Raw genomic sequence first — 27,304 nt, forward strand, 5'->3', positions numbered from 1 at the left:
GGAGCTTATTTTAATACATGCTTCCACATGGCCTCCAACAATTGCTCCTCAAAATCTTCTTTCTGATTGAAAAAAAAAAAATTTAAATATTCTAACTATCTATGCTTCAATCTCTCCTACCTTGCACATACAGTCGGTACAGCTGCTCATGGAAGCATTGTTTTCCACATAAATAAACACACCCATGAAATTTAGACCAATCACACAATAGCTCCACATGGAGAATGGGGTGAAAAGTTTGCCACAGGGGTTGTGGCAAGAAGTGACGGACGACATGAGGCAGAGAAGAAAATTCCGCAATGTTCATCATGCATCTGTGATGAGAACTGCAGGGCCCTTTACAGGTTTCTTCCAGAAATTATCTTTATTTAGCTCTATTCATTGTCCCATCCAATTACCAACTTTTCTGCCTTTTATTGAGGAAAAGTATTTCTCCACTACATGGATACGGAAGTGGAGAATGCAGTTGATTATGCTTGATTTGGGGGTTCGGAGTAAACCAGGAAGGGTTTGCAAAGTGTTTAATGACGGAGACTGAAGATTGCGATCTGACCAAATGTGTAAAGTACAAAAATGAATACTTTTGCAAGGCAAAAAATGTTAAGAAATAATAGTACAAATAAATACATCTTTTTATAAATATTCAGGTGTAACGATTGAGGGTTATTTGTTTGTGTAATTGTGTTATTTTTGTTTTAATCTTTGCCTTCTGCCCAGTGTGGACCCAGCAAGGCAACACCTTAAGACATCACATCCAAAGCTAGTCTAGACAGCTGCCTCACAGTACTGTCAATCGATCCCTGCATGCTTCACTTAACCCTTTATCCACAATATAGATTCATACAGAGGCAACCATGATGTGACCATTGAGAAAACGTAACAAACTAACACTTACTGCGGTAACGACCCAATGCCTTAAGCACCCATGCTCACACACGCGTAGAAACCCCCTGATGTACCATCAGTGTTTCACCTGCTACCGAGACACACATCCTGTCTGAATGTGTGCTTACGGTCTAATCATGGCCTGCGGTGATACACCTATGTGTGTGTGTATTTGTGTATATGACTGTGTGTGTGTTCATTAAAGAGGACATTTTCAGTAAATGTCACTTATATATCAGTCCTATCTCTAAGCGAGAGCCTGCCATTATCAGTGCCATGCCTGCAGGTAGCATAACCACATGGATATCATTGACAATGGCTGTGAATTTCTTCCTCTTCATTCCATCACTCAGAACATTTGTATGCATGTCTGGCCGTGACTGCGTGTGTGGGCGTGTGCATGCGCGTGTGTTTCTGTGGTGTGGTGAAGGGCAGTATTAAGTTGAGCTCAGGCAGAGCGTCATTGAGCTCATTCAGATTCTTTGCTGCATATGTGTAACCATGACGCTCCTCCAGCTAATGAAAGAGTCAAGGGAGGGAGGACAAGGTTTCTATGGCAACCGTCACAAGGAGAGAAAGGAGAATGGTGGCGTGTCTTGCTTTTTAGGGTTGTCGCAGGACTGTGTGCGCTGATTGTGGAGGTCTCCATCCATGCACATGCATGTACATGTGCAGCTTATTTTAGCAGCACCAAACAGAATGATACATCTGAGTCACTTATGTTTCAAACCAGTTTGATACAGATTTAATCTAGAATTATTTATTTCTCCATATGTGAAAATTTGTAATATATCTGTTTACTTAGCTAGAGCAAAAACATTTCAAATATGATTTTTGAGAAAGAAATTATTCCTGAGATAGTAGCATGTCTGAGCTTAAATTTAACACCGTTTACATTATTATTTCAGAGGGGTAAGGTGATGGAAAAACACACATCAACACCTCGGCTCATAAATCTATCAGGGGAAGACGGCTAAAGCCCTTGGGGTTGTTGCTCAGAGTGACAAAGAACAACAGTTTGTAAACTGCACCACAACAATCCTAAATCCCTGGGAACAGCCAGACCAACAGCAGCATTTTTATCTCTTTATGTACTTTAGGTAACATGATTTTAGCAGTGCCTTCCACTGTTTTACATAACAACTATAGTGGTCCGGCTTCGTCTCCATGCACAGATAGCCAAAATCTGAAGAAGATAAATCACAGCACATGTGCAAGTATAAAAAAAAAAAGTTTTAAGTTTGTTTGTTTTTTCTCAAATGTAACTTTGAGAAAAATCAAAGCTACATTTAAAAAAATAATAATCAGATGTTACTTTTCACTTCAACTCATATCATTTCAATGGACTCATCAGGAAACGTATTACTGACAATATGTATAGTTTTCTTGGCCAATTTGGATTAAATCACTAAGTGTGACCCCCTGTAACTAAGAGATGGCTAGATGCACATTGCAGTGCCAAGTAGAGGTGATTTAGGTACCAGGTTACAAAAACAGAATTTTTTCCTTCATCAGTGTAGGAACCCCTGAAAAAACTTTGCTCACCTTTGGCCACCACTTGTATAAAAGCCTAGTTCTGCCACTGGTCTGAAACAGCAAACTGCACAAATGCAGCCAGCAAATCCATTTCACAAGGAACTTGCTATGATAGAAAGCTTTAGCAATTCTCGTGTTTCTTAATGTGGATAATTACCTCTCTTTACAGGTGAACAAATAAAGCTTATGCTGAACAAAGTTTAGCCCTGCACAGTTTAAGCCTTCACTCCTCAGACATGAGGAACATTTTTGACATATCTTGTTTCACAGTTTCTGAGGCAAAGACAAAAAAAAAAGAAAAAAGAAAATCCAAATAACATCTTACCTCAACCTTTTGTGTGTTTGTGTCTAGTTTATGGCCGTGCCCCCATCCCCATGGCGGTGGTGCGCAGGGAACTGTCTTGCGAGTCATACCCCATCGAACTACGCTGTCCTGGCACGGATGTCATCATGATCGAAAGCGCCAACTACGGCCGCACTGATGACAAGATCTGCGATTCGGACCCCGCCCAAATGGAGAATACCCGGTGCTACCTTCCCGATGCGTACAAGATCATGTCACTCAGGTCAGTATTTATTCATTGTGGAGTTCCCCATATTGCAGCACAAATCTAGAAAACTTCAGTTGTAATTTGTTACATGCTGCTTTGTTGATCACAAGTGTTGCATGGTATGCTGCAATGTGCAATCTCGAATCGCTCCATTTGGATAGAGCAGAACGGCATTAATGTCAGCTGCTTTATTTGAGGCAAAGAGATCAGAGCAACAGTAAGTGTGTGCTGTCAACTCTTAGTTTACGTGTTGAGATCTACGTTCATGTTAATCTGCTTGCAAGGAGATCACAGAAAACAACAGCTAAGAAACAACTACCAACGAAAAAAATAAAAAGGAAAGAAAGCCTAGGGTGAAGGGGAATGCACTTAAGGCAGTGTAACCTATGAGCTCTGTGTCTTGCAGATTTGCTGCAGCACAATATCATAAAGAAACAGGATGGAGATGTGTCAGCTCATCCTCTCCCCACTCACTTCATCTGTGTGAAAACCTCATCTACCAACTGTGTTGCTTGGCAGCTCAGTGATTGAAGGTCATAAAGTGCTTCGCAGAGTATTATCAGTTTATTATTGAACAATTGCTCTGTTTTTATCACTTCACAAGTGATGTGACGGCCAGTTAAAGAGAGAGTTATTTTCCTTTTACAGCTCTGAGTTGTCAGAATCTCATCTGGAGTAGGGTTCAGTCAGGATGGTTTCAGTTTGGAGAGTCAAGCCAACAAACTCCACCAAACGCCTTTGAAGAACAAACTTCAACCATGTAACAATGATTAATGGATTACCCACATGGATAATAGTTTCAGTTTTTGTACCTCATTGTTTTTGGTCTAAGACAAAAGTTTGGCACCAATAAAACATAAATGTGAAAAATAAGACCTTTAAAAATAAATTAAGAATACAGTTAGGGATTAGAACCATACATCTATTGCTTTAGGCAAGCTTTAACATTTTCTATATATGTTTACAACTTAATTCTGTTGAATGAGAATGTAACTGTTTTCAATGAAGATGGGATTTTTGATGAGGGACCATTAAAATACATCAAGTTAAAGACTGCATGGTGGCCTCTAGAGCACCATGCAGTGCAGTGCCAGGGTTCATTTTACATAAATGTTCCTTGAAATAAAGATTTTAGTGAGAGAAAAAGAAAAGCTCATCACTGTACAACTTCACAATGAGGGTACCGATAATTATGAAGTATTCTTCCAGCACTCCAATTGTTCTTTTAGTACTTGAGGTTTTACTTGTATTAAAATAGATGTGAACATATATATATTCTTCAGACTTGGTAGCTCTAAATGTTTAGAAGGAGTGTTTGATTAGTTTGGTTGTCATTTAAAACCTTGTGGTCTGTATTAGTCTCTATTAAAAGCTGAACTACCAGTTCATTCTCTAATAAGCAGGTATATTGGTCAGAACTAAATGGATAATACTACCAGGCCAAAGATAGCAGTAGTAAACCAGGGCTCTCTGTAATGAGAATGTCTGGATATAAATAATTCAATTATGTCGCCATTAGTTTCTGGATTTTTCAGATCATGTGTTGCTCTGACTTTGAGTGTCCCCCTCCCACTGCCCCATTATTTCCTCCCCTCTTCTTTCTTCTGCTTTACTACTTGCTGTCATTGTGCCGTCTCCTCCCTCCTCCGTGTCTCTGGTCAACCACCTGCCTCTGACATGTGCTGGTGTTGTGATGGGCATTACTTTGGCCTGGCTTGGTCTCTCTAAACACTCCAGCTGATGCAGCCTGTGTGGCCATTCTCCTGCAAGCCAACCCCCTTTCTATCTATAATTTATATGCAGGCATATGCACGCACACACACACACACATCAAGTTCCACCCAGGGGCTACACCAGACTTTAAGCTCCAATTAGCAGAGCCAGAGGCCAAACTTAATCTTGAGGGATCCTCTGCGGAGGTGACTTAGACCGGAAACAACTGTTTATCGCCTATATTTGAGGTGAGAATGTGAGTGTGTGTCGCTGTTGGCAAGTTTTTATTTAATGCACAGAATACCGCTTGTGCATGGCAATCAACAGAGCTCAAGTGTGCTCATGCACTCAAAGTCCTGTTCTGAAGAAATGCACACAGTGAGTAACAGTCGGGGTGTACATGCACATATCTAATAACCTGTTAATGTGCATTAGAGGTTTTTTGTGGGTTTTGCAGACATTGCCGTGAAGATTTTATTTTGTGAATTCCAGTCCTGCACCACACTCGCATCGCTCCTTACTCAGTCTGTTTCAACCTGTCTGGATCCCACTCTATCATTCCCTCTGTGTCTCTATCATCTCTGGCTTTCAAGCTCAGCTCAACTGGCTGATAAAATCAGAGCATGTTCCGCCTGCCCAGTGTTTCCAAAGTATCATATTCCTTCTTTGTTTTCTCCTCTGCCACACTCCAAGGCCAGGGAGAAGCGTGCACACAAGTGCTGTGTGATGATGAACGTGTGCATATGTGCACATGTGTGTGCCCGCACCGCATAATTGGTCCTGATATCAAAGCCTCATATCTCTAGAGAGTCTCACAAGACTTCTCAGGCAACTTAGAAGGGACCTGATACTGCTGCATTTACCAGATTATCTCCCCATTGGGATACACTAGGTTGAAGTGAAAATGAAGCCTTGGCTATGAAAGTTAAGCTTAATCTGTTTTACTGGTACACTGGCCTTAGTTCAGTGACTTTGTCTGTTTTATCTGCTTCTAAACTGCAGCTCGAAATATTTTTTAAAGAATTCGCTATTGATGATTTGCTTTGTAAATGGCTTTTCAACTTATTTGAATTTTCTGTTGACTTTTTAATCTGCAACATAAAGATCTAGCTTGGTGAGATTCTTTCTCACCAAACTCTTGCCTCTATGGACCTTGCTTTGTATGCTGGTGCATGCTCATGTTAGAGCTGAATGGAGCATCACCAAACTGTTCCCACAGACTCAACAGCACACAATTGTCCAAAATATATTGGCATGCTGATGTTATAAGAGTTGATTTCAGTGTAACTTCTGGACTGATACCCATTCCCCGAACTATAATAGTTTTGTATGCAATCAACCTGCTGGGTACTGAGTATAAAAATTTTCCTTTATTGCAAGATTTGACACATACAGAATGAACAAAAATAATTAATTATTGTGCACTGTCCCTTTTAAGTAAATAACTAAATATGTGCCTTACCAATCTTTATATTTGACATGATGCGGTCAGGTAAGTGCCGTTCTCCTGACAACTGTCAAACTCATACTTGCCCATTGGATTCCCATACAGGGAGGCAAGATTTCTCCACTGCTCTACAGTCTAGTGATAGTATTCTTTACACAACTGCATCCAATTGTTGCATGTACTTACAAAGCTTGACTCCAGTTGCTTGGCCATGAAACCTCAAACTATTTAGTTCCCTCTGCAGTACTAAGGTCTATAACTACTGACTCTGTAGAAGGTTGAAAATCCCTGCACGCTCTGGACCTCAAAACCTCCGGAACCTGCTCTGTTACGTTTAGTGGCCCATCACTTTGTGGCTTAGTTGCTGTTGTTTCCAATCTCTATCCCGTTTTTTATAATACCACTATCAGTTGACTGTGAAATATTTAGCAGCAAGCGAATTTGACGACTAGACTTACTGCACACGTGGCGTTCTGTCACGGTACCTTACTGAAGTTCACCGAGTTCTTGAGAGCAGTCCAATCTTTCACAGATGTTGGAGCACTCTACTTGCTTAGCTGCTGGTTGTTATACACCTGTGGCCATGGAGTTCAATGATTTGGAGAGAAGACCCTATACTGTAGGTAGCAGTGTATATGCCTTTTATAAATATGTCTGGTGTTGTTGGTTGCTTTCTATTTTGAATAACAAACAGTGCTTTTCTGGCTTAAATGTATTCTTTACATTTTTTATATACTAAACCTACAAGGACCTCCATATCATTTGAGGCTCCACTAAAAACCCTTTTTAGCCCTGCCTTTTTTCTAAATAAGAAAGCTGGATATGAAATAACCAACACTTCAAAAGTAAACACGAAGAGCGAAATGTCCAACAGTAACTGAACTTCATCGCTATGTTGTAACTGCCTGAATGAGCAGATGTGGTGCCACTGTAAGTTTCTTTTTAAATAACATCTTACATAAGACTTCAGTGACTTTATTTTGATAGGAACTGTTCAGATCAAAATTCAAAATCTCCCTGAAAATAGCTAACTTTAAATGTTTTCACTTAGCTGAGTAGTTTGTGAACTGAGTGCTTGTGGTATAGTATGGTGCATTCAAAAATCTGAAAAAAGTTGGACTTTTCAGTCTCCTAGCACGCAGTCAGCAGTCCAGCTAGAAATTGTCAAGGCCCCTGTTGACTCTTTGTGCATCTCTGTTAAGGACATATGATTCCACTTTAGAGTGCTTATTAAGCTCCCTGAAGTTCAACAACACTCTCCCATTCAGGTCCATGCATGTTTTCCAAAAAAAAATAAAAGTTCCTTTCTTCACTAAATCTCTCAAAGCTGTCACAGTTGGACACAGTCAGGGTGTGATTGGACGACTGTTTATTAGAGCAATATTTCATAGCTGGGAATGCTGCAAGCAAAAATGTTGAAAACCCTCCAAGTTACAGCCATTTGTTCAGATCAAAATTACTTTTTAAGGCGTATAGGTGCTTCACGATGCACTCCCTGCCCCTCACTGATACTTAAGTGCTTCATGAACCAAGCACCTTTTAGCCGGCTCTCTCTCTTTCACGCTCGTCTTCTTAATCCCACGAACACCACACTAGAGGCCAAAAAAATGTGGCCAGCCTGAAGGACGTGTAGACGGTGCACGCAGACACGTAAACTCTCCTCTGCTACCTCTGCCAGAGCTATCGTGTTAGAAAATTACTTTTAGACTTCAAACAGACCTTCCCCCTCCCCCGGCATCTCTATACCACCTTGTCACCTTGTTTGCTCTCCTCTTCCTTCTTTTCCATCCTCCTCTATCTCCCTCCATGCCTTCTAAAAGAGTACCTCAGCACAAAAAGAAAAAGCTCCAACAGGAAAAACATGGGTAGGGTGCATTTTTGGCCCTTTTCCTTGCCTTTGGAAGTGTTAAATAGCAACATGCTTCATTTAATATTCTCCTATCTGTCACCCTCTTGATATTTCTTTTTTTTGTCACTCCATTTCCAGCTTTTTTTCTTTTTTCTTTCCTCCTTCCCACTCCTCATTCCTCAAATCGGTTTACACTCCCCCATTTCTCACCCTCACTGTCACTTTCCCTTCCTCCATCGCCATCTGTTTTAGCTTTCACTTCCATTTCTGTTTTTACATTCTCTTTTTTTCTCCTTCACAGGCAATGAGCAAAGGTGGGCTACAGGCCGGGGGCCTAACGGTTGTAGCATGTTTCCTGGATTTAATATGCTGTTTCTATGGTTTTGGGCTCAGAGCGACCACATTCGCCCCAGTCGTCACCAAGACAGACATTAAAAGTCTCCAGATGAAAAGAAAATATATATGCCACCGCCCTGTGAGCCCACACATGCATGTTGTCCAAAAAACGTACACTTTCAAAGAAATTGAAATAGTTTCTTATCTGTTCCTGCATTGAAGAACTAAGTCTCAGCCTTCAAAGCTTCAGGTTGATTGTGCTTATATGAAAATGTTTTTAACCATATGCATGGAAAGCATGCACTCTCGGGCTCCATATTTCGAAGGTGCACATCCACGGTAGTGTGCTTTTGAGCGTGTATGAGTAAGTTTGCAGCAGCAGCGTTTGAAGCATTCACGCAGGACACAGTAAAGAAACCTCTGAAGTTCTCTCCCTCTGACTCTCTGAATTATAGAAAACCACTTGAATCGCTGACTGCAATCTAGTGTTAGCCGTGCACTGCAGTTTAAGAATGTTACCGGCGGGGTACACCATACGGTTTGTCGCTTTTTTAGGGGTTTGTTTTCCCAGGCTTATCTGCACTTCATCTGTCCTCCCCATTTGAGTCTAATCCATCTCCTGTAAAAGAAGAAGACGAAGGAGAAGGCGAGAGAAGCCGAGCAGATAATGATGCATAAATAAACGTTACCAAACCCTACATAAATCTTACACTTTTGATCATTATTCCACCTCTGTGACTGAAGCCATAAAAGTAATATCATTGGCTAAATTGAAGTTTTACATTGAAGTTGTGACTGCTGTGTGAATGGGTGTTGTTTTGAAGAGACTGACTAAAGAATTTCTTTAAGTTCAGCGGGGTAATATTTGTTTAATTTTATCGTTGTAACATTGGGTTTTTGATGCATAGGCTATTCCATAAATATAATATAATAATACGATATTTGTGTATTTTAAAGTGATTTTCAAAGTGATTTTCTTTTGTCTTTTTGTGTTTTCTTTACCTTTTTAAGTCAAATGGAGCACTATGTGTGCTGTCCATGTTTTTGTGCCATTGACTTCAATTCATAACATAATTTTTGAACATACTACTATTGCAAGTTTAAATCTGATCATTTCTTGCATTTCCTCTTGGTGTGATGGGTTCAAAATTTCATGTTTTGTTGTTTTCCAATAACTGAAGATGCTTTTTTATATACTCTAAATCTACCAATTTGCATATAAAGACTGGGAAAAACGTACTTTTTGCGACGGATCAGAATCAATTCAACCAATGCCCCAGCCATCTAAAATTAACGTTTTTAATTTGCTTAGATTCAAAACAAACACAAAATATCTGCAAATATGAATTGGATAAAAAATAAGGGTTGGAAAAATTAAACATTAAACTTTTTTTTTTTAAATAAATAAATAATTCCAGCTGCCATAAATGAAATGGCAGAAAATCTAGAATTTATGTATTAAACTAAACTAAAATTCAAATTAACATGTATGGAGTCGGGAACATTTTTTTATGTTTTTTTCTTTTCTTTTTTTTTTAAAGATAGACCATGTTAAAAGTCTAGTTTCCTTCCTGAAGAAATGTTTACTTTTTTACCCACTCTGTGAGATGGGGAAAACAATATTTTATTGTGAATATTAATATTAAAATTCATGAAATTTTTTGACCATTGAAGTTAACAGTTCAATTCATTAAAAAAAATGAAAGGACTTCAGAGGGTTCAATAAGTAGCATTTAAAAATTTCTTTACTTTTTTTTTGGATCTATTTGCTCCGCCTCTGTCCTGCCTCTCCTATGAATCTTTCTTCCCACTGAATGAGGTCATATCTTGAAACGTCCTACTTAATATGTGTGTGTATGTGTGTAATGGTGTATGCAATTCTACGTGCATGTGCTGCCACCCTCATAAAGTCACCACTTCTACACGGGATGCCCTGCAGCACCCTGAGGGCCCAACTGTCACCCATGCTCAGTGCAGTATTTTGGGCCCCCACACATACACACAGTTGTGAACATACATATGCATACGATGATGCACAGAATTCAGAAGATACTTAAATATAAATGCTGAAATACATCATTTTTCAAACATGTTTACATATTTTTTGAATTACCACCACAGATTTTTATGAATTTACTTGGGACACATACCAACACAAACCTGCACATTTGTGAAGTAAATGGACATATGGCTTTCAAAATATTTTTTTTCACATAATACCTGGAAAAGTGACACATTCATTTGAAATCAGTCTTTTTTCTAATATTTTTTAAATAATACCTATCTGGTGTCAACAGGATTGTTTTGTAATCAAGTGACAGATAACAGTGCCGCCGACATTCTTCTAAACTCACAATCAGCTATACCTTCGCACACGGAATGACAACTGGGCCCTTTTTCTCTTAAACCTCTGTATTTTCACATGGCAGAGTCTCTGCTGTCTGACCCTGTTCCTCTGTCACTGCAGCTCTGCTAACCTTAGTTATCGTGCTTCACTGAGCAGCAAAGCTACATGGCTGCCTGAGAAAGGCTTGCGAGCGGCACAGACAGCGCTCACTTCCACCTCCTCTCAAACGCAAATGCACACAAAGTGTGACACGTTCAGAGACGACGAGCGTGAATCAGTGGCCTGGACATTGCCTGTGTGTAGACAGTTACTGACTACCTGACTGACTTGATACTTTGACACTGTCACTGAAGCACAAATTCAAACCAGAACACTAGGCAGCGACCCCCCCACCCGGCCCTACCTTGGTGCCTGCTCCTCTGCAAATGTGCTGCATCCTGAAACCTCTGTGCTTTTATCAGGCGAGACTGACTGAATCCCACAGTTCACCTCTCTTCTGCTTCTGAGCAATGATAGAGGATAACCTCCTTCTTTGTAGGCACTGCATCTTTAGAATTAATACAGACTTAGATATTTTCTTGGCCTTTAGCTAGATTTAAATGGGAGGGTCATATATGTTTATTGTATAAAGTGAAAGAAAATCCACAAGCAAACATAATAAAGAGCGAAAGACTGGGATCTAAGCAAAGGAATGTGCCTAGGTAAAATAAAGAGGAAGAGTCCCCAAGTGTGTCCTGGAATTGGACGACGTGGAGGTTGCTATGGTTACTCCTGGAAGAGGAGAGAGGAGAGGGGGGAGACGGCGGAGCTCAAAAAAACCCTGTACTTGGCTGTCAGTCTAACCAGAAGGATGGAACGATGAGGTGTTTTTGTTTGTGTTTGGTGCCTTTCTACATGATAGACCATACCATGTCATAATATTATAAATCAGTTTTGTTTGTGTTCACTGCTATTAGAGATAATAATTGATAAATATACGGAGCTGAGTGTTTTTCTTGGAAATTGTATGGAAAACCTTTACATGAGTTCACCTTTTATTGCAAACACAATATCTCTACCTGGATATTTAGAGAAATCCGACCTTTAATTTTGAGTATATTGATGCAATTGTGAAAAAATCCTTAGAGGATGAAAATGTTGAGCAGAATAATTTTGGTAGTTAGAATTTTGCTTATTTACCTGTACAAGTACATTTAAAAACAATGGTTCAAATTTTTACTAAGTTTTTGAAATGTCTCTTAGTTGTTAATCTTGCATAATTACCAAGAAAAAAAAGTTGATCAAAATGAACCCAAATAAAATGTATTCAGTTCATCACACAAATTTTATTGCATAAATTTATGAGTGGATTGTCCTAGATGTTTTTAACCCTTCAGTACAAAGAAACGAGGCTGGCTTTACTAGGCTGACCGCAGATTGATGGATTAGACTGAAAATCGAAGTTTAACTTGCAATTCTTGTTCGCCTGACTTGAGTGATCGCTGATCATCTCTCCAGCAGCTTTTTTTAATCGCTGACATCTTCCAAATGGCAGTTCATTTTGAATCCTGTCATGCATAAAGCTTGACAGGGCAGGGAGGTGATGCTGGTTGGTTTTACACACCCTACAAACCATCCAGCAAGCAATACATGTGATATAGTCACTGTGTGTGTAAATGCATTTCGGTGCATGAAAAGCTCTTTTTAAAAAAAAAAAAAAAAATCTATCAAAAGAAAACATGTGACAAATGTGAGAAGGTGGCCTCCCCCAGCCAAATATTAATAATATAACACATTTCAAAGTTTTTCCTGTTGGGAAAACAACATTGTTTTACCTGTGGTTTGTCTGACAGGCTGACAGAGACACATTCAGTGAGCTCCACACTGTGTTGGTGTTGCTCTCACTTGTGCGCGTGTGTGTGTGTGTGTGTGTGCCGTGTTGGAGGGGGTAGGAAGACAAAAAGTGAGACAGATCTGTCATTTCTTCATCAGTAGAGTGTGGTTGGTCTGGTACAGGTGTGATGCATCTACTTCCATACATCCCCCAAGGTAGACATATACACAGACTTGTACAAACACACAGGCCCCTTGGTTTGCTCCCTATCTCTCCCTTCTGTCAATCACAAACCCTGCATCAATCTTCAATTACTTACTAGATTCCTTGTCTATCTCTCTCCACTGCTCCTCTCCTTCCACTTCCTGTTCTCAATGCACTTCCATCACTTCAGTTGTCCATCTCCGAAGAGCCCTTCTGAATATGTGTCTATAACCACATCAGGGTCCAATAAGACAGAATTGAGGCCAGTAGTGGAGGAATCTCGTGTGTGTGGTATATAGAGGAGGAGAGGGGGAGACAGTGGCTTTTTCTCCTGTAGCAAGATATTGTAACTATACTCTTTCTGCTGTCAAATGACTTTCCTGAGCTCCTGCTGGTCATAAGAACCCCGGAGACGTCATCTCTTCCCTTTTGTTCTCTTATTTATGGCATCCTTGATTTGGGGTTTATCAATTTATTTAATAAATTTGTCTCACCATGAGAGACTTTATTAAATTTCGCTTAGAATAAAATGTTATGTATTATTATAGTGTTACACAAATTGTCATTTTATGGATGCATTTTGGATGTGAATATAATGTTTTTATTAGCTGTTTTATTTAATAGTTTCTGCTTTATTTTTCTCACAGTAATTTGCATCCAGGCACATTACTCTGGAAGTAACAAATACATTATTTGCGATGTAAGCTTTATATAGCATAATCTCTAATGCATTCTTAATTAAAGAGTAGACACACTTGGTTGCAAGGCAAACATATTAATATGCTTTCCCATCATGCACTGACAGCAACTCCTTTAAACTCCTCTTTGAATCTTTTCAGATCATTTCCCTCTATGTCGAACCATCTAAAATGTGCTCTTGCATAATTCCCCAGATACCACGCCTTGTAAAAATATGCATGCCCTTTTTCTTTTAAATTTTTTTCCCATATTTGGTCATATTTGATACACTAATACAGATTAATAGGTTATTTTGAAAAATGTTGTCAAAACAATTCAAAGGTCATGGACCTTTTCACACTTTTCCTTGTAACACACTCCACTTCATTGTATTTTATTGTGCCTCAATGTGATGGAGGAGCTCCAAGTAGTCCATAAATGTGAAGTGGAAGAACAGTGTAGAACCATCTCTCACAACAAGTGCTTCTCTAGGTCTCTTGGGATATGTCTCTTGCAGCTTCTTTTCAAATAGCTCAAGATCAGTCTGAATTGAAACCAACTGTAGACAGCAATTTTCAAGTATCATCAAAGATGTTCAGTTGGATGTAGGTCTGGACTTTGATTAGGTAATTCAAAAAAGTATATATATATACTTTGGTCTGAATCATTTCCATTTGTGTACTGCTACTTTGCTAGACTGTAATTTTAGAGTCACCATCATGTTGGAAAGATAACATCATATAGTCTCACCACAATCTTGAATTAATAATACTGAAATGTTGTCCTGTGTAATCATGCATACGATTTATTTTTTTTTTACTTTGAATTTGCCAACGAATATGTCATCGTTGAAATTTCACCTGCAAAGATTTGCCTGCAAAAAAATTTGCCTGGAAATGTGGTGACCTTCTGGTGACTCAAGCCAAAGCAATCAGTCATCTTTTAGCCAATCAAATTTGATCAGGTTTGAAACAGTTAGCTGGTTTGCGCAGCTAAATATTAAAAGATACACCTCTCATCCAGACCAATGAAGCATAATTTGAAAGGCTAAAAGATAGTGGACTCCATCTAGTTCCGATGGCTTTAGCCTGGGTCACTACAAGGTCACAATATGGTTGCTGAATTTATGCAAGTGAAATTTTTCAAGGTGAATTTTGCAGGCGGCAATTTTGTAGGTTAGAATTTTTGCAAATGAAATTTTTAATGCTAAATTTAAAGCATACATAAAGTAAATCATATATACAATTATACTGGATAAAAATGTAATGTGTAAAACCAGTCTGATTCTAATGAGAGTATATTTCTTCCATAAGATTATGAGCAAATCAGTTTTCTGGATGTCTCTTTACAGCATGGGAGAAAAAAAAGCAAGTCGGTGACATTCACACAAGGAATCCATATTGCATGTTCAGAACATTGCACAACTCTCTAAGGGAGGCCCACCCAGAGATTTCTCTGTGTTCTTCACCATCCGTGTTCCTGATGGCATGAAAAGAGGAGCCAAAAGATTGCTCAGTAATACAGTAATGGAACATGTTACACAATCACATATAGTTTGTGGTTATGAATATATTTTTTTTACATTTCCAGCCTGTTGCTTGCCCATTGACTACTAAAGATAAGCAACATGCTATCTGCAACAAGCACTAGCAGGTACAAAAAATGGCCAGATGGAATATAATGTCATTTAAATTTTTATTTAATTAAACAAGAATCTTTTTATGCGGTTATGCACCGCAGTTTGGCATCATGTTTTCTTGGATTTGCGCCCAGGATAAAACATTTTTCCATGTCTGAGATTATTCATTTTCTGTTTGGGACCAAAGACTTCCTGGGGGATCATAAATAGTGACTTGCAATAGTATTTATGCCCTAAATAAAAATCTGAAATATGTGATTTTGAATTTGATTCAACTCCGTTGAGTAAATACTTTGGAGAATCACTTTTCAATGCAATTGCACATGCAGACCTTTTAGGGTATATCTCTTCCAGCTTTGCACACCTCCACATAGAAATGTTTGCTCTTGCTTCCTCACCAAATGTCTCAGTTTCTGTCAGTTGTAATTTGAAAGGACCTGTAAACATCACGCCTTTCCAAACATATTTAATTGGAGTTATGCCCAGACTTGGTCTGGGCCATTCTAACTCATGAATATGTTTTGATGTAGCCATTCTATTACAACCTATTTGCAGGTGAAACTCTGCATCATCTTAAGTCTGTTTGCTGTCTGTAACAGATTTTCTTCCACAGTTGCCTCTGTTTTTAGCTCCATCCATCAACCCATAAATTGTGTGTAGTTGCTTTGTCCCTGCTAAAAACGAGCATCTCCACTCCATGATGCTACCACCTCCATGTTTCACAATGCTGTGTTCAGGGTGATGTCATTTATAGAACAGCTGTACTTTTACTGAGAATAAATTACACACTTGTGGACTCATTTTATTAATTAATTTACATCAAAAGGCAATTGGTTGCTTTTATATTGTTTTATTTAAGTGGCATAATAAAAGGACCACTTTGTAGTTTTTACTTTTAAAATTGTTCAGTAACCATAAATAGTTTTTCTTCTTGTTTTGGAAGGGGCTATTTTCTGCTAAGAACAAAACATGGGAGCATGTAGTATGTATGCATTTAAATATGTTAAATAAATACATTTTTGGTTTTAATGTTTAAAAGCTAAATGTCAAGTTTATGTCTTCCAAAATCAGTTCCAGTTGTCCGAATATTTGTATGTGTATGCATATATAATATAATTGCTGTCTGTAACTGAACAAGAAATTACTTGTTCAGTTTTCAGACTTAAAGATGATATAGCACACTAATCACAAATTAATGACTAATTAATCATTGCATTACACATTTAAAGGTACTTTTACTGACTTTTATTGAAATCATGTTCACACAGTTCCATCTTAGTGTTCACAGTCTTTTTCCAAAAACAACAAAGGAGAAACATTTAATAGCAACATACATAGTGTTCACAATAATAAACGATAAAAGGCTTTGGGTTGTTTGTGTGCAAATTTAAGAAAATAACTTAAGAGAGATCTATTTCACAATGTTTTGGATGCGCTGTGTGTGCTCACACTCTTGTGGACGACGTCTCTAGGAGGGAATCTGTATTGGTCTGACGCTAGTACAGTTTTCAGTCTTTCACTTTGGTCCTCACACTTACTTTCAGAAACTTCTCGCAAGTCATCAGGATTAGTTTTACATCTTACTTGTTCTGTAATTACATATTGTTGTTCTGTATTTTTTAACAGGTTCACATATGCAGGCTGCCATACAAACACAATGCCCTCTCTGTGTTGTATCTGCTCGCAGGTTGACATTTGCTCAGACACAGATGTTGCCACACACGAGCTCAGTCCGCCACTGACAGCCTCGTCAAATCAGTGACATGGTCCTTTATATTTGCACAGATGATTGAAAGGGAGAGGAAGGCATGAAGAGAAAGGAGCTGTGCCGAAACATCAGAGACAATAACAACAGTAGCAGCACCCACTGCAGAAACACAGCCTCCTTATTCCCCACTCGCCACAGCTCAACTTTGCTAGTGAATGGTTTGTTTGTGTGAAAGAAAAACTAGCAGGCAAGTCCGTGTCCAGGGCACAGCCTTCTTTGATGTGGTCATACTAATTAACATAAAAGAGGAAAAGACAAAGGAAAAAAATAAAGAACTGTGTTGAGAATAGGTTGCAAAGGTGTATGGGGTTGTGTGCATGGATAATCTGTGCATCTATTTGATGCGTGGAATAAGAAAATTGTGAGTTTTTGCTGATGTTTTGGTGTTCTGTTTGGCTGAAGGAAAGGCTGATTTTTTTTGTAAGGAAAAAACAGAAGGCAATGGAGATACTGGGGACATAAGGAAGTCATTTTTGGATCTGAATCAGGGTACTGGCTCCGTTAGTGCGGGGACGTCAGCTTGGGCTTTACTGTGGATGGAGGGATTGTGAGAGAAACAGAGGGAGGCTGAAGATGACGCCCTGAGGGAGTCAGGGATCAGAAAGGTATTAAGGCAACGGAGAGAGGGAGAAGAAGGCAGAGAACGAAAGCAGCAATAAGAGGCCTACCACATATATTGATGTGTGATTTCGGAAACTGCAGCTAAGTGGGTTTAGGACAGATAAACAGAGAAAAAAATGATAGTTGGAACAACAGACAAAGAAGTAGGAACTGAGAGGAATAATTCCTAGATGGGAAGGATGAAGACAAAGGCAGAAAAAAATTGGTTTATTATCTTGGCTTAGAAAGTGTGTGGAGAAGAAGGAAAAAAGGTGCGGCAGACAGAAATAGACAGTGAGAGAGGAGTGATTGGGGAAAGATATAGCGCAAAAGGGATTTTGTCAAATCTTTGCTCCCTGCCCTTTATTTAGTCAATAACCTTCAGTGCTTTATGACTCTGCCAAAAACTTTTTTTGCAGTGTCATAAAACAGAAATATATGCACAAAAATTCATAGCTTCCGTTAGTGCAAGGCCTATTTTTTTAATTTATTAGTGAAAAGGTTCATGTCCACGTAAATCCAGTCATTTACTTTTCTTCTAGCAAACTGAAATGAGCAGTTAACAAGATTTAAAACATGAAAACAGAAAAAAAAAAATTGGCAATAGCTAAAAGGGAATCTAACGGATTTGGTTTTCAGGCACACATTTGCTTTGTCTCATTCTGGTGTGGACCAGATGCAAATCAAAGTATTAAATTCTCCTTTCTGTATTTTCACCAAAAAAATTATGTTTGCTACAACTCCCCCACTCCCTCTATAAATGTGGTGGTGTGGACACTCTCTATACCAGGGGTTTCAAACTCCAGTCCTCGAGGGCCGCTGTCCTGCAACTTTTAGATGTGCCTCTGCTGCACCACACCTGAACAGAGTAATTAGGTCATTAGCAAGGCTCTGGAGAACTGATCTACACAAGGAGGAGGAAATTAAGCCATTTCATTCCAGTGTTTTGTACCTGTGGCACATCTAAAAACTGCAGGACAGCGGCCCTCGAGGACTGGAGTTTGAGACCCCTGCTCTATACCAAACAGAACAAAGATGTGAAGAGGGTTCTTATGAACAGAGGCCACATTGGTTTATCCAAACACTAAGGTAGAATTTCCACAATGACTAAAACAGTCATCATGAAGGTTGTACTAACCAATTCTGTTGGATCCTTGCTTTTTAGATGGAATATTCCTCCTCCTTCTATAATAATGAGACATTTCTTTTACAAAGCAGCTGACTTTCTCTGTGCTGTCAGTGTTCACATCCCCTCTCCTTAAAGACTTAGTATGGAAATAATTAATATTACTCCCGTTCCTGTAGGAGGAAACAAATTTTTGTCTACTACTACTTGTCAGCAGGTGAAATGACATTAATAGCAGCAGATGGATTGTTTTTTTAGTTCATGATAGGAAAGATGTGCGGTCATTAAATGGCATTTTCTGCTCTGATTCACCACCGTGTCCCAGGTATTTGTGTTCATTTGTGAGAGTTGTGAGCAAACTTGTGGCAGCATGTCACTTTTATACCATTCCCACTCCTCACTCCACAAGTTGCACTGGTGACAGGTGACCGATGATGAAGCCACCGGGGCAAGAAATTAAAAAGCACAGAGGCGAGAAAAAAAGAAGGGAGAGAGAGAGGAGGGACATGTATTGTTATTAGAATATGACAGACATGGCAACACATGCAGTTTGAACCTTTTGAACTCTAATAACCCTTCAGTTGACCACTGACAAACTGGTCAGCAGTAAGCACCACGAACGTGACGGTAAGTAGTCCGCAGCCAATGTTCGTTTTCTCACACATGAATATTGCTCTAGAAATCAAATTATCTCTCATGCATATTTCATTATTCTAATTGTTGAATGATACTATGAAAAAGGGAGACCTGAGGGATCCAACATGCTCATTAAAAAATCTCAATGGGAGAGTCTGACTGCTTCTAATGTAAATGTCGTCTGTTTGACAGGTGTGCACAGAGGGAAAGCAAGATCAGTTTAACTAATTGAAAGGGAATATTCAGAGGACAAAAATATAGTTAATAACCCATCTTAAAATATTCCCTTTCTTCTCATATCTCCCCTTTTGTCCTCTCTACATAACTTATTCTTCATGCGTGTTATTTCAATAATTCATTTAAATCAAGAAGTACCATTGAGATAAAGTGGCACTTCAGTGTGAAGAGCATTTTAATGTTATAACGTATATCTGTCATGATAAATTATGGGCACCACCAGGCCCCCCTATAAATCACCTTTACTTGCATGGCTTGTTTAATTACACCTACTCATAAATCTGATGTGTGCATTTTTATCACTGCACACCTTATTGTACATGCTTATAAACATGCACACAGAGAAAGTGTGCTGTCTTACATTACCTGCTTTATTAGGAGTGAGAAATACTTACATTTTGTGTGTCAAAGGAGAGGACCCCCCTGGTGATAAGAATTAATTATCCAGAGTCTGGGTCAAAATACTTTTAAAGGCAAGGTATTGTTCTTGCTGCTGAACACACACATACACACCCCCGCACACGCGCACTCTTGTAGTGTCATTGTGAATAGCTCTTCAGCAACCATTGTGGGCCATCTTGCGTATAAGTGAACTCAATAATGTCTACTTCACAAGTATGTGTGGTCTGCTACATTTACATACATAAAGAGGCCTTAAACAGAAATGACACCTGAATGTCGGGGGGGATGCAGAGAAGTGCATCATAAAATTGTATGCGTCTGAGCAGATGTGGGTTTTACTAACAGAGGAAGCATGAAACTAAATGTTACCCGTTAAAAATGTCAAAGAAACTTATACACTCAACTTTACAAGATACAAACTGGAAGACATATATTACAATAAAATGATAGTAAAATAAACTTAAAAAAGTAAATAGAGAAATAAAAACAAAAGGCAAATATCCAATATCACTAACTGCAGTCAAACATGAACATTTTGGTCATCATGCATTGAGGTTAAGTGCGAGGACAACTAACACTGCTCATCACTCTGAACACACCATCCCAGCAACGACACATGCTCATGGCAACATCAGGCTTTGGCAATGCCCTTCATCATCAAGGGCCCACTAGATAAATACTTCAAAATAAAGTACATTTGTGTAACATTATGAACGGAGCATATCATTATGAACATTATCTGTGCCTTAAGTTACTTTTGAGAAAATTATTGTAATTGCTTTTACCAGTCCTTGTCTTTAGTTTGTATAAAATGTGGAATGTCCTTGGTCGTACATTCTATTTCACATTAGTCACGTTGTCTAATATTGTTTTTCTGTTATTTATTTAGTTAGGCTTTTCTGTTGTGTTTGATGGTTTTGTGTATGTTTGTATTGTGTTTAACTCCCACAAAAAAATGTATTTATTGGTTAAATTGATTGATTAAATGATTTGCTGACTGAAACAAAGGACCGCCTTACTAGAGTGATAAGAAGAGTATGGAAAAGTTATAATTATATTATATAGAGAGTTAGACGGAAGTGTGCATGTTTCAGCTACATAAACATGTAATATTAAATTTGGTTTGGAAAACGTGTTAGCAGTTTGTGTTTCAATGAAAGCTATCACTACTGACACTTTCTGCACACTGTTGTTCCACAAATCCAACTTTGCTTGGTAAAACTGGGACAATAACTGACTACTGACAAATTAAAAAACACATACAGCACAGTGTCTTTCCATCCCTTATTTGCAATGTTCAGGGACACAGGAGTTGCTATGGTTATAGGAGCATTTGATTACACTGAAATTTCACCTTCTACCTTGCTCATTAAAATTGACCTCGGTGATTTTCTTTAATAACTATACCAGATGGTTGGGCTACTAAGAGTAGCTCAAATCAGCCTGTGTGAAATGAACAAGGGAGATTAGAGTTGGATGAATCATTTGAGACTGCAACATACTTCAATATCAAGTTTGTTTGTGTTGGAGTTATTTCGCTTAAGTTTAATTATCCAACCTATAATTTACATATTGTTCGATGTCTTCATTTACATAAATTGCTGTTGCTTTTTTAAACACTTTTCTTATAACAGCCACTAAATGTATCTCATTGTTTTCTTGAAAAATATTATTAAGCAGCTGTGGGCCTAACAATACATCATTGTGGTCCTACTCTGTTACATCATCTATTGTGTAGCTTTGTGTTCAAAAGGCTAAAACATAAACTGGTTAGCTGATTTTTTTAACTTTCCACTCATGTTTGTCTTACAGATGCAACAACCGTACACAGTGTGCAGTGGTGGCAGGGCCTGACGTTTTCCCTGATCCGTGTCCGGGGACATACAAATACCTGGAGGTTCAATATGAATGTGTTCCCTACAGTAAGTAGCAAAATCTCATATATTGTTTATTTCCTGACCTAAAATGATTCACATATGCTGGACTAACATGCATACTGTATGAAAGATATTTCATTGATCGGGACAAAGAATTACTTACTCTCACCTCGTTCTGTATGTTTTATTCACTTAAATATTCTATAAGGACCATTTTCACATATTATGAAATAATGGTAATTATCTGTTTTTATTAATGATGAAAGTAATTTCAATTCTGAGTGCCGCTTACATTTCTTTTGCTTTTTATATTTTTATCCTAAATTTTATTTGAGGTTTATTGTTGTAATTTAACTTTGTAGATACAATATGTCGCATTGATCTAATGCATACAAACATATATTTTTATTAGGAGGTTAAATGACTCCATCCTGAGTGACTGGAGATGAGGGAGACTAATCAGAGACAGTGTGAACATGTGGTAAATGACCATGAGGTTTCTTTAATAATTTTAAATTTTTTTCCCCTTGCAATTTCCTAAAATATATCCAAAATCTGGGTTACCCCTCCAAGCTTAATGAATGCAAAGGGGATCATCATGGAGATTTAGCAGATTAAAGATATCTTTTTGTCCTTGATGTTTATTTTACACTCTTTCAGTGAGGAGGGTTTGTTCGTAAGCTTTGGCAAAATGCTTTCTCTGCATCCGCTTTACTAGAAAGCTAAATCTTATAATTTTCCAATATGTGCTGCCATTTTGTGGTTACTGTTTAGAATCAGAAACAGCCACCTATTATAGCTTGTTCAGCTATTTTTTGTATTTGTTTCTTTTACACATCTGTTGAGGTGTGTACTGCACAAAAATGTCCATATACCTAAATTAAAAGTGGATATTTTTATGAGATAAAAAGTAAGAAATAGGAATGCATGATTTAAAACTTTTTCCTTATATTTGACATACTTTGATGACAATTAATTTCAGCAAACTTGCCAGAATAGGAGCCTTTGTTTAGTCAGCCAGTAACGGGTGGTAGAAGGACAGCCGTGCATTATTCCATAGTAAGAAGTGTCCAAAATGTTCAGCCTCTCTGGCAGAAATGGAAAAGTTGAATGGTTTGAAACCATAACTTCCTAAAAACTTGGCATACCTCTGATTGGTTTATGCTTTCTGTATTATACCAGCTACTGTGGCAGCTAACAGAAATGTATAATGTGAAAAGTTATATTGGTCTATAACAAGTATAAAGTCTAACAATTTGTTAGATTTTGGAATAAACACTAACATGATGGCCAACCAAAAAGTGGGTTGCATAGAAAGAATAGGTACTCCTCATTTAGTCTCTGCTGTTTTGTGCTTTTAAAATGATGATCTTTTCATCCCCAACTTTTTCTGGCACAATCATTTTATACCAGGGCAGCCAGATCAGATGTGTTTTGTCATTTCAAAAATAAGCCTCCTATATTATCTATTGTGTGATACACACAGTGTCCCCTGCTAGGCGGCTTATCTTCCAACCCCCAGGTGCTGAACAATCTTTGTCAAAACTGCTCTATTCAAAACGATCAATAATCTAACCACTCCTCAGAACTAGTAATTTGATGTGCCCTGGTGCCCTTCACAAGATGCGTCCAGTGTGTGTTGAAGGCACCCACTGACAATTGTCAATTTACATGTTGCACTTTGGCTCTCCTATTATTGCCAAGTTATGGTCAAAGCTAATTAACCAGGCTGACTCATTGGAAGTAAATTTTTGAGCTGATTAGAAAAAGTTCCTGCTTCAGTTATTTCAGTAAACTTGGCTTGATGCACCATGAGTAAAACTTTTCTTTCTCACCATTCTCATCTCTTAAAGCATTTTTAATAAGATGGAAAATACAAGGTCAGGGTTCCCATTATTTCCATCTGTATGAAATATTGGATAAGTTAGGGCTACCCCTCATCCCCTTATTGCTGCACATTGATTGTCAGCTGGCTTAAAGAAAGCTGTTGCACCATATTTTCAACGTAAGCTCTTCAAATCTTCTATAGCTGTTTTTTTCCAGGGGGGATTCCTACTTAAGAGTTGAAATAAAACTAATAAATAAATGTTGGGCATAAGATTATACCTACTGCATTACTCAATATAATGTACACTGACGTTTCTATTTCAATCAAAAGCTGGTAGATCATGTTAAATATTTTTATTTTACATTTTTTACCTGTGTTTTTGTAAAACTGTTGTATTTAAGGTTTACATACTTTGAGACCTTTGTATCATTCCAAGCCTAAACTAAACTGATTGTTGAAAAGAAATTGTAACTTTTTTCAAAATTGCGGACACTTTTAAAGTCCTTGTCTCACAGCCATCTACAGTCTTGGCACTACAGTCCACATAGACAGCCAAGGTGATCTCCCACACTGAAGCATTCAATTATGTCGAGCTAAACGGCTCTTGCCTGGCGTCTAGAATGACCGGCAGATTAAATAATAGGACTATCAGAGCCCTCTCTGGAGCAGATGGAAACACAACCTGATACCTGCTTAATGCCTCGCCAAGCACGTGCGCACACACATCTGTTTCACGCCCATGCGAGCATCGGTGTTCTGTGGGCTTTTAGCCTTCTTTCAGTCATTCTTGACTTATCTTGGGCGTTCCCGCTTTTAAAAAAAATAACCGCCTTGCAAACATACTTAGTTAATGGGGTTTTCGCAGTAAAGATTGGCAGAGTAAGATCAATCGGAGATGAGTTACGCTCTGATCTGATGAACAGTCGGTCAGTGTGGGTACAATTTCTCTCTGCAAAAATAGGCAGCATATGATACAAAGTCATTAGAGAGCTCGGCTGACAGATAGAGGGTCGTAGTGAGAGAGATGAAGAAACGGCCTGCAAAAGGACTGTGAAGGAGAGAGTTGTTTTCGACAGCGCATTAGCATCTTCAGCTTTCTGTCTAAAGTGCTCAGTCTGGATCAGGTAGCACCGTGATACATTGCATTGCTCCTGGGGGTGTGTTTAGCCTGGAGAAATGTTTACAACATCACAAAGAAAGAATCATGTTGTTTAAAGATTAAATAAGTCTTTGGGTGTTGGGAGTCCACATTTCAAATGTTTCTGTCTGAGAACACCACAACCTTTACATGGCAGAGAGCCATAGTATTACATTCCTCAAATATTTATGAAATCAATTTTCTTTGAAAGGTGTAATAATGTGGAAATCTTGGAACAAGCTGACATTCAGGCTGGAGCTTCAGCTGTCAACCATCACGCAGCACGCATAAAGCAGGAAATCAATTCTGTCAGCGGCATTGCTGCCAGATATATGTTTTGTAAGACATTAAGTGGGAAAAAATCTCCAAATTGTTGCCATGCATCAAACTGATTCAATAGAGATGGCTTATTTTGTGAAATGTGACAGTGTGCTCAGTCTGTTGCCTTTTTAAAAAGAGCACAAGGTCCAACTTTAATAAATCATTATTATGTTTGAAGGCAAGTTTAGCTATAGCTCAATCAAATGAGTGCAACATCAGGGGATATCCATAACTCTTAGTGCGTCCCCCCAGACAGTAGGCACACTGGTGGCGCAGCGTAAACATCTGACTCACCTAGCAATCATCTCTGAGGGCGACCGTTGCTAATCACAAACTAAGTGCACAGAAAGAAAATGAGCCAAATTCCAGAGAGACACAACTTCCCACTGCAGATGCACTTTTCCCTCACAACTGCCATTCAGGCAGAGTTGTTTCCAACTGCACAGATAGCATAAACAATCCTCAAAGTGGGTTGTAAAACAGGCAATTCAATTATGTACGGTTCAGTTTTCAGTGAAATGATGCACCTTCATCCCCCTCCTCTTTATTCCATCAAATTTTTTTGGCTGGTGCTAGCTTCACCGCTCCTCATCTCTGCAGGTTTCTGGCTGTTTTCCAAATCTACAATCAAGTGCCGTCTCTTTTTTCCTCTCCGGCTCACCGTGGTGCGAGTGTGTGGTGGTCGTGTGCCAAACTAGCCAGCTAGCTTCTGCAGTAATTAGCCACCTGTGTATACTCGCTCATAGCACTGCAGGCATACTATAAATATCCATACATCCATTAGCACACTGCTGTACAAAGTGCTTCACCAAGGCAACTGTTATACATGGATGGATCTGATCTTAGAAAACAACAAAATGATGATTGGTGAAGCTTTAGTCATATTGATCCTTTAACACTGAATATATTAGGTTGTATAACTAAGAAAATATATTATTTGCGTTTTATCTCAAGCAGATTCTAAATTAAGTGGAAATTATTTTACATATTACACATATAATATATACAATATCTAGGTATTATTAAGGCAAATCTGAGAAATTAGGCATTAACTCTGACTGCTAGATGAGGTATATGGCAAGGGCTTTTAGTTTGATCCTTTGCATTTGTTGAATTCATATCCATCAACAGGTTACGTGCATCAACAGGTTGCGTGCAGTAAAATCAAAAGAAGCCTGAGGGGAATTTGCAAAAAAATTACAGAATAACATTTCATGGACAATTCTTCTGACTTTATATTTTGCTGTAAATGTTGCATTACAAAATGTTGCTGCTGCTCCCATATTCATATTTCACATTTCAAAAGACAAATGGACAACTCACGGGAATTCACCCTTTGAAATGGGCACCTTATACTAGCGAACCTGCCATGGTATTCCATGTCTTATTACCCAGCCGTATTTCTAGTGGAAACTGTTCTTGGTAGTGGAACAAAAAGGTTACACCACTTGATGGTATCTTTAAAATAGGAGAGGACACATGGGCCATGTCTATCCATTTCCTCATCTTCATTCAGCATACTGCTGTTCTCTCAACTGCTGTTATAAAGCAATTAGGAATTATTAATCAGGAAAGCCAGTGATACGTTATGCAATACCCATGCAGTCTATTTAAAACAATAGAACTTGGCTCACTAGGAAAGCTAATTAAAAGATAAAATCAACCTTCTTGTCTGGCCAATTAAGGACTTCTGACGGGTTGGACCTTTGGAATAACTTCATCATGATGACACTAGACGAGCTGTGTATGTGTTGTCCTGGAAACAGTCACTCACCGTTAGGATTGCTTGTTTAAGTGTGTGTGCATGGTATGTTCATTTGTTTGGGCAAAAACTGCAGTTGTTTCCTTGCAAGAGAAGAGAAGATGGGAAAGGAACCAAAAAAACAGAGGGAGAGATGGCGGAGCGACAGCTGAGACAGAGATAGAGGGAAATGGGTTAGACGAGGAACAGAAAGAACGAATTAACTGATAAAAGACGGCGCACGAGAGCTGGATAGGGGAAGCAGGGAGAGAGGTAAGTGTTGGAAATACATAGGAGGTAATGGAGAGAACGGACAAGGAGAAAAGCACATAGTGAAATAATGAAACAGGATGGCAGGTGAGGATATGAGGACAACGGGGTGGGAGAGGGTAGAATAATGGAGAAAGCAAAGCAGAAAATGGCTGTGTCCAGATATGACCTTGGGCCCAGGCCTTGGACTGATTGGAGATCAGCGATAATCGCTTTCAGGCTGCTGTCGTCGCACATCCTCCACGCCTCACAAGAATCCCACGCACATCGTCTCCGCTCTAAGACGAACACCTTCTCAATAAACCATACGTTTTCAATAAAAATGCTAATTATCTTTACACTGCAGCACAGTTAGGGTAGCA

The 27,304-nt window shown here is 38.7% G+C and overlaps 1 protein-coding gene across 7 annotated transcripts in view; it reads left to right on the forward strand.

Moving 5' to 3' along the window:
* LOC102235489 (adhesion G protein-coupled receptor L3-like) overlaps positions 1–27,304 on the forward strand; it is a 162,981-nt gene that overhangs the window by 49,236 nt on the left and 86,441 nt on the right. For all 7 annotated transcript variants that reach the window (XM_014471006.2, XM_023333514.1, XM_023333515.1 and 4 more), the window contains exons 4-5: positions 2,774–2,987; positions 21,580–21,689. In XM_014471006.2, the coding sequence (XP_014326492.1) occupies positions 2,774–2,987; positions 21,580–21,689 (324 nt within the window). The remainder of the gene's footprint in view (positions 1–2,773; positions 2,988–21,579; positions 21,690–27,304) is intronic.

The sequence above is a fragment of the Xiphophorus maculatus genome, chromosome 5, assembly GCF_002775205.1.
Source record: "Xiphophorus maculatus strain JP 163 A chromosome 5, X_maculatus-5.0-male, whole genome shotgun sequence".
NCBI lineage: Eukaryota > Metazoa > Chordata > Actinopteri > Cyprinodontiformes > Poeciliidae > Xiphophorus > Xiphophorus maculatus.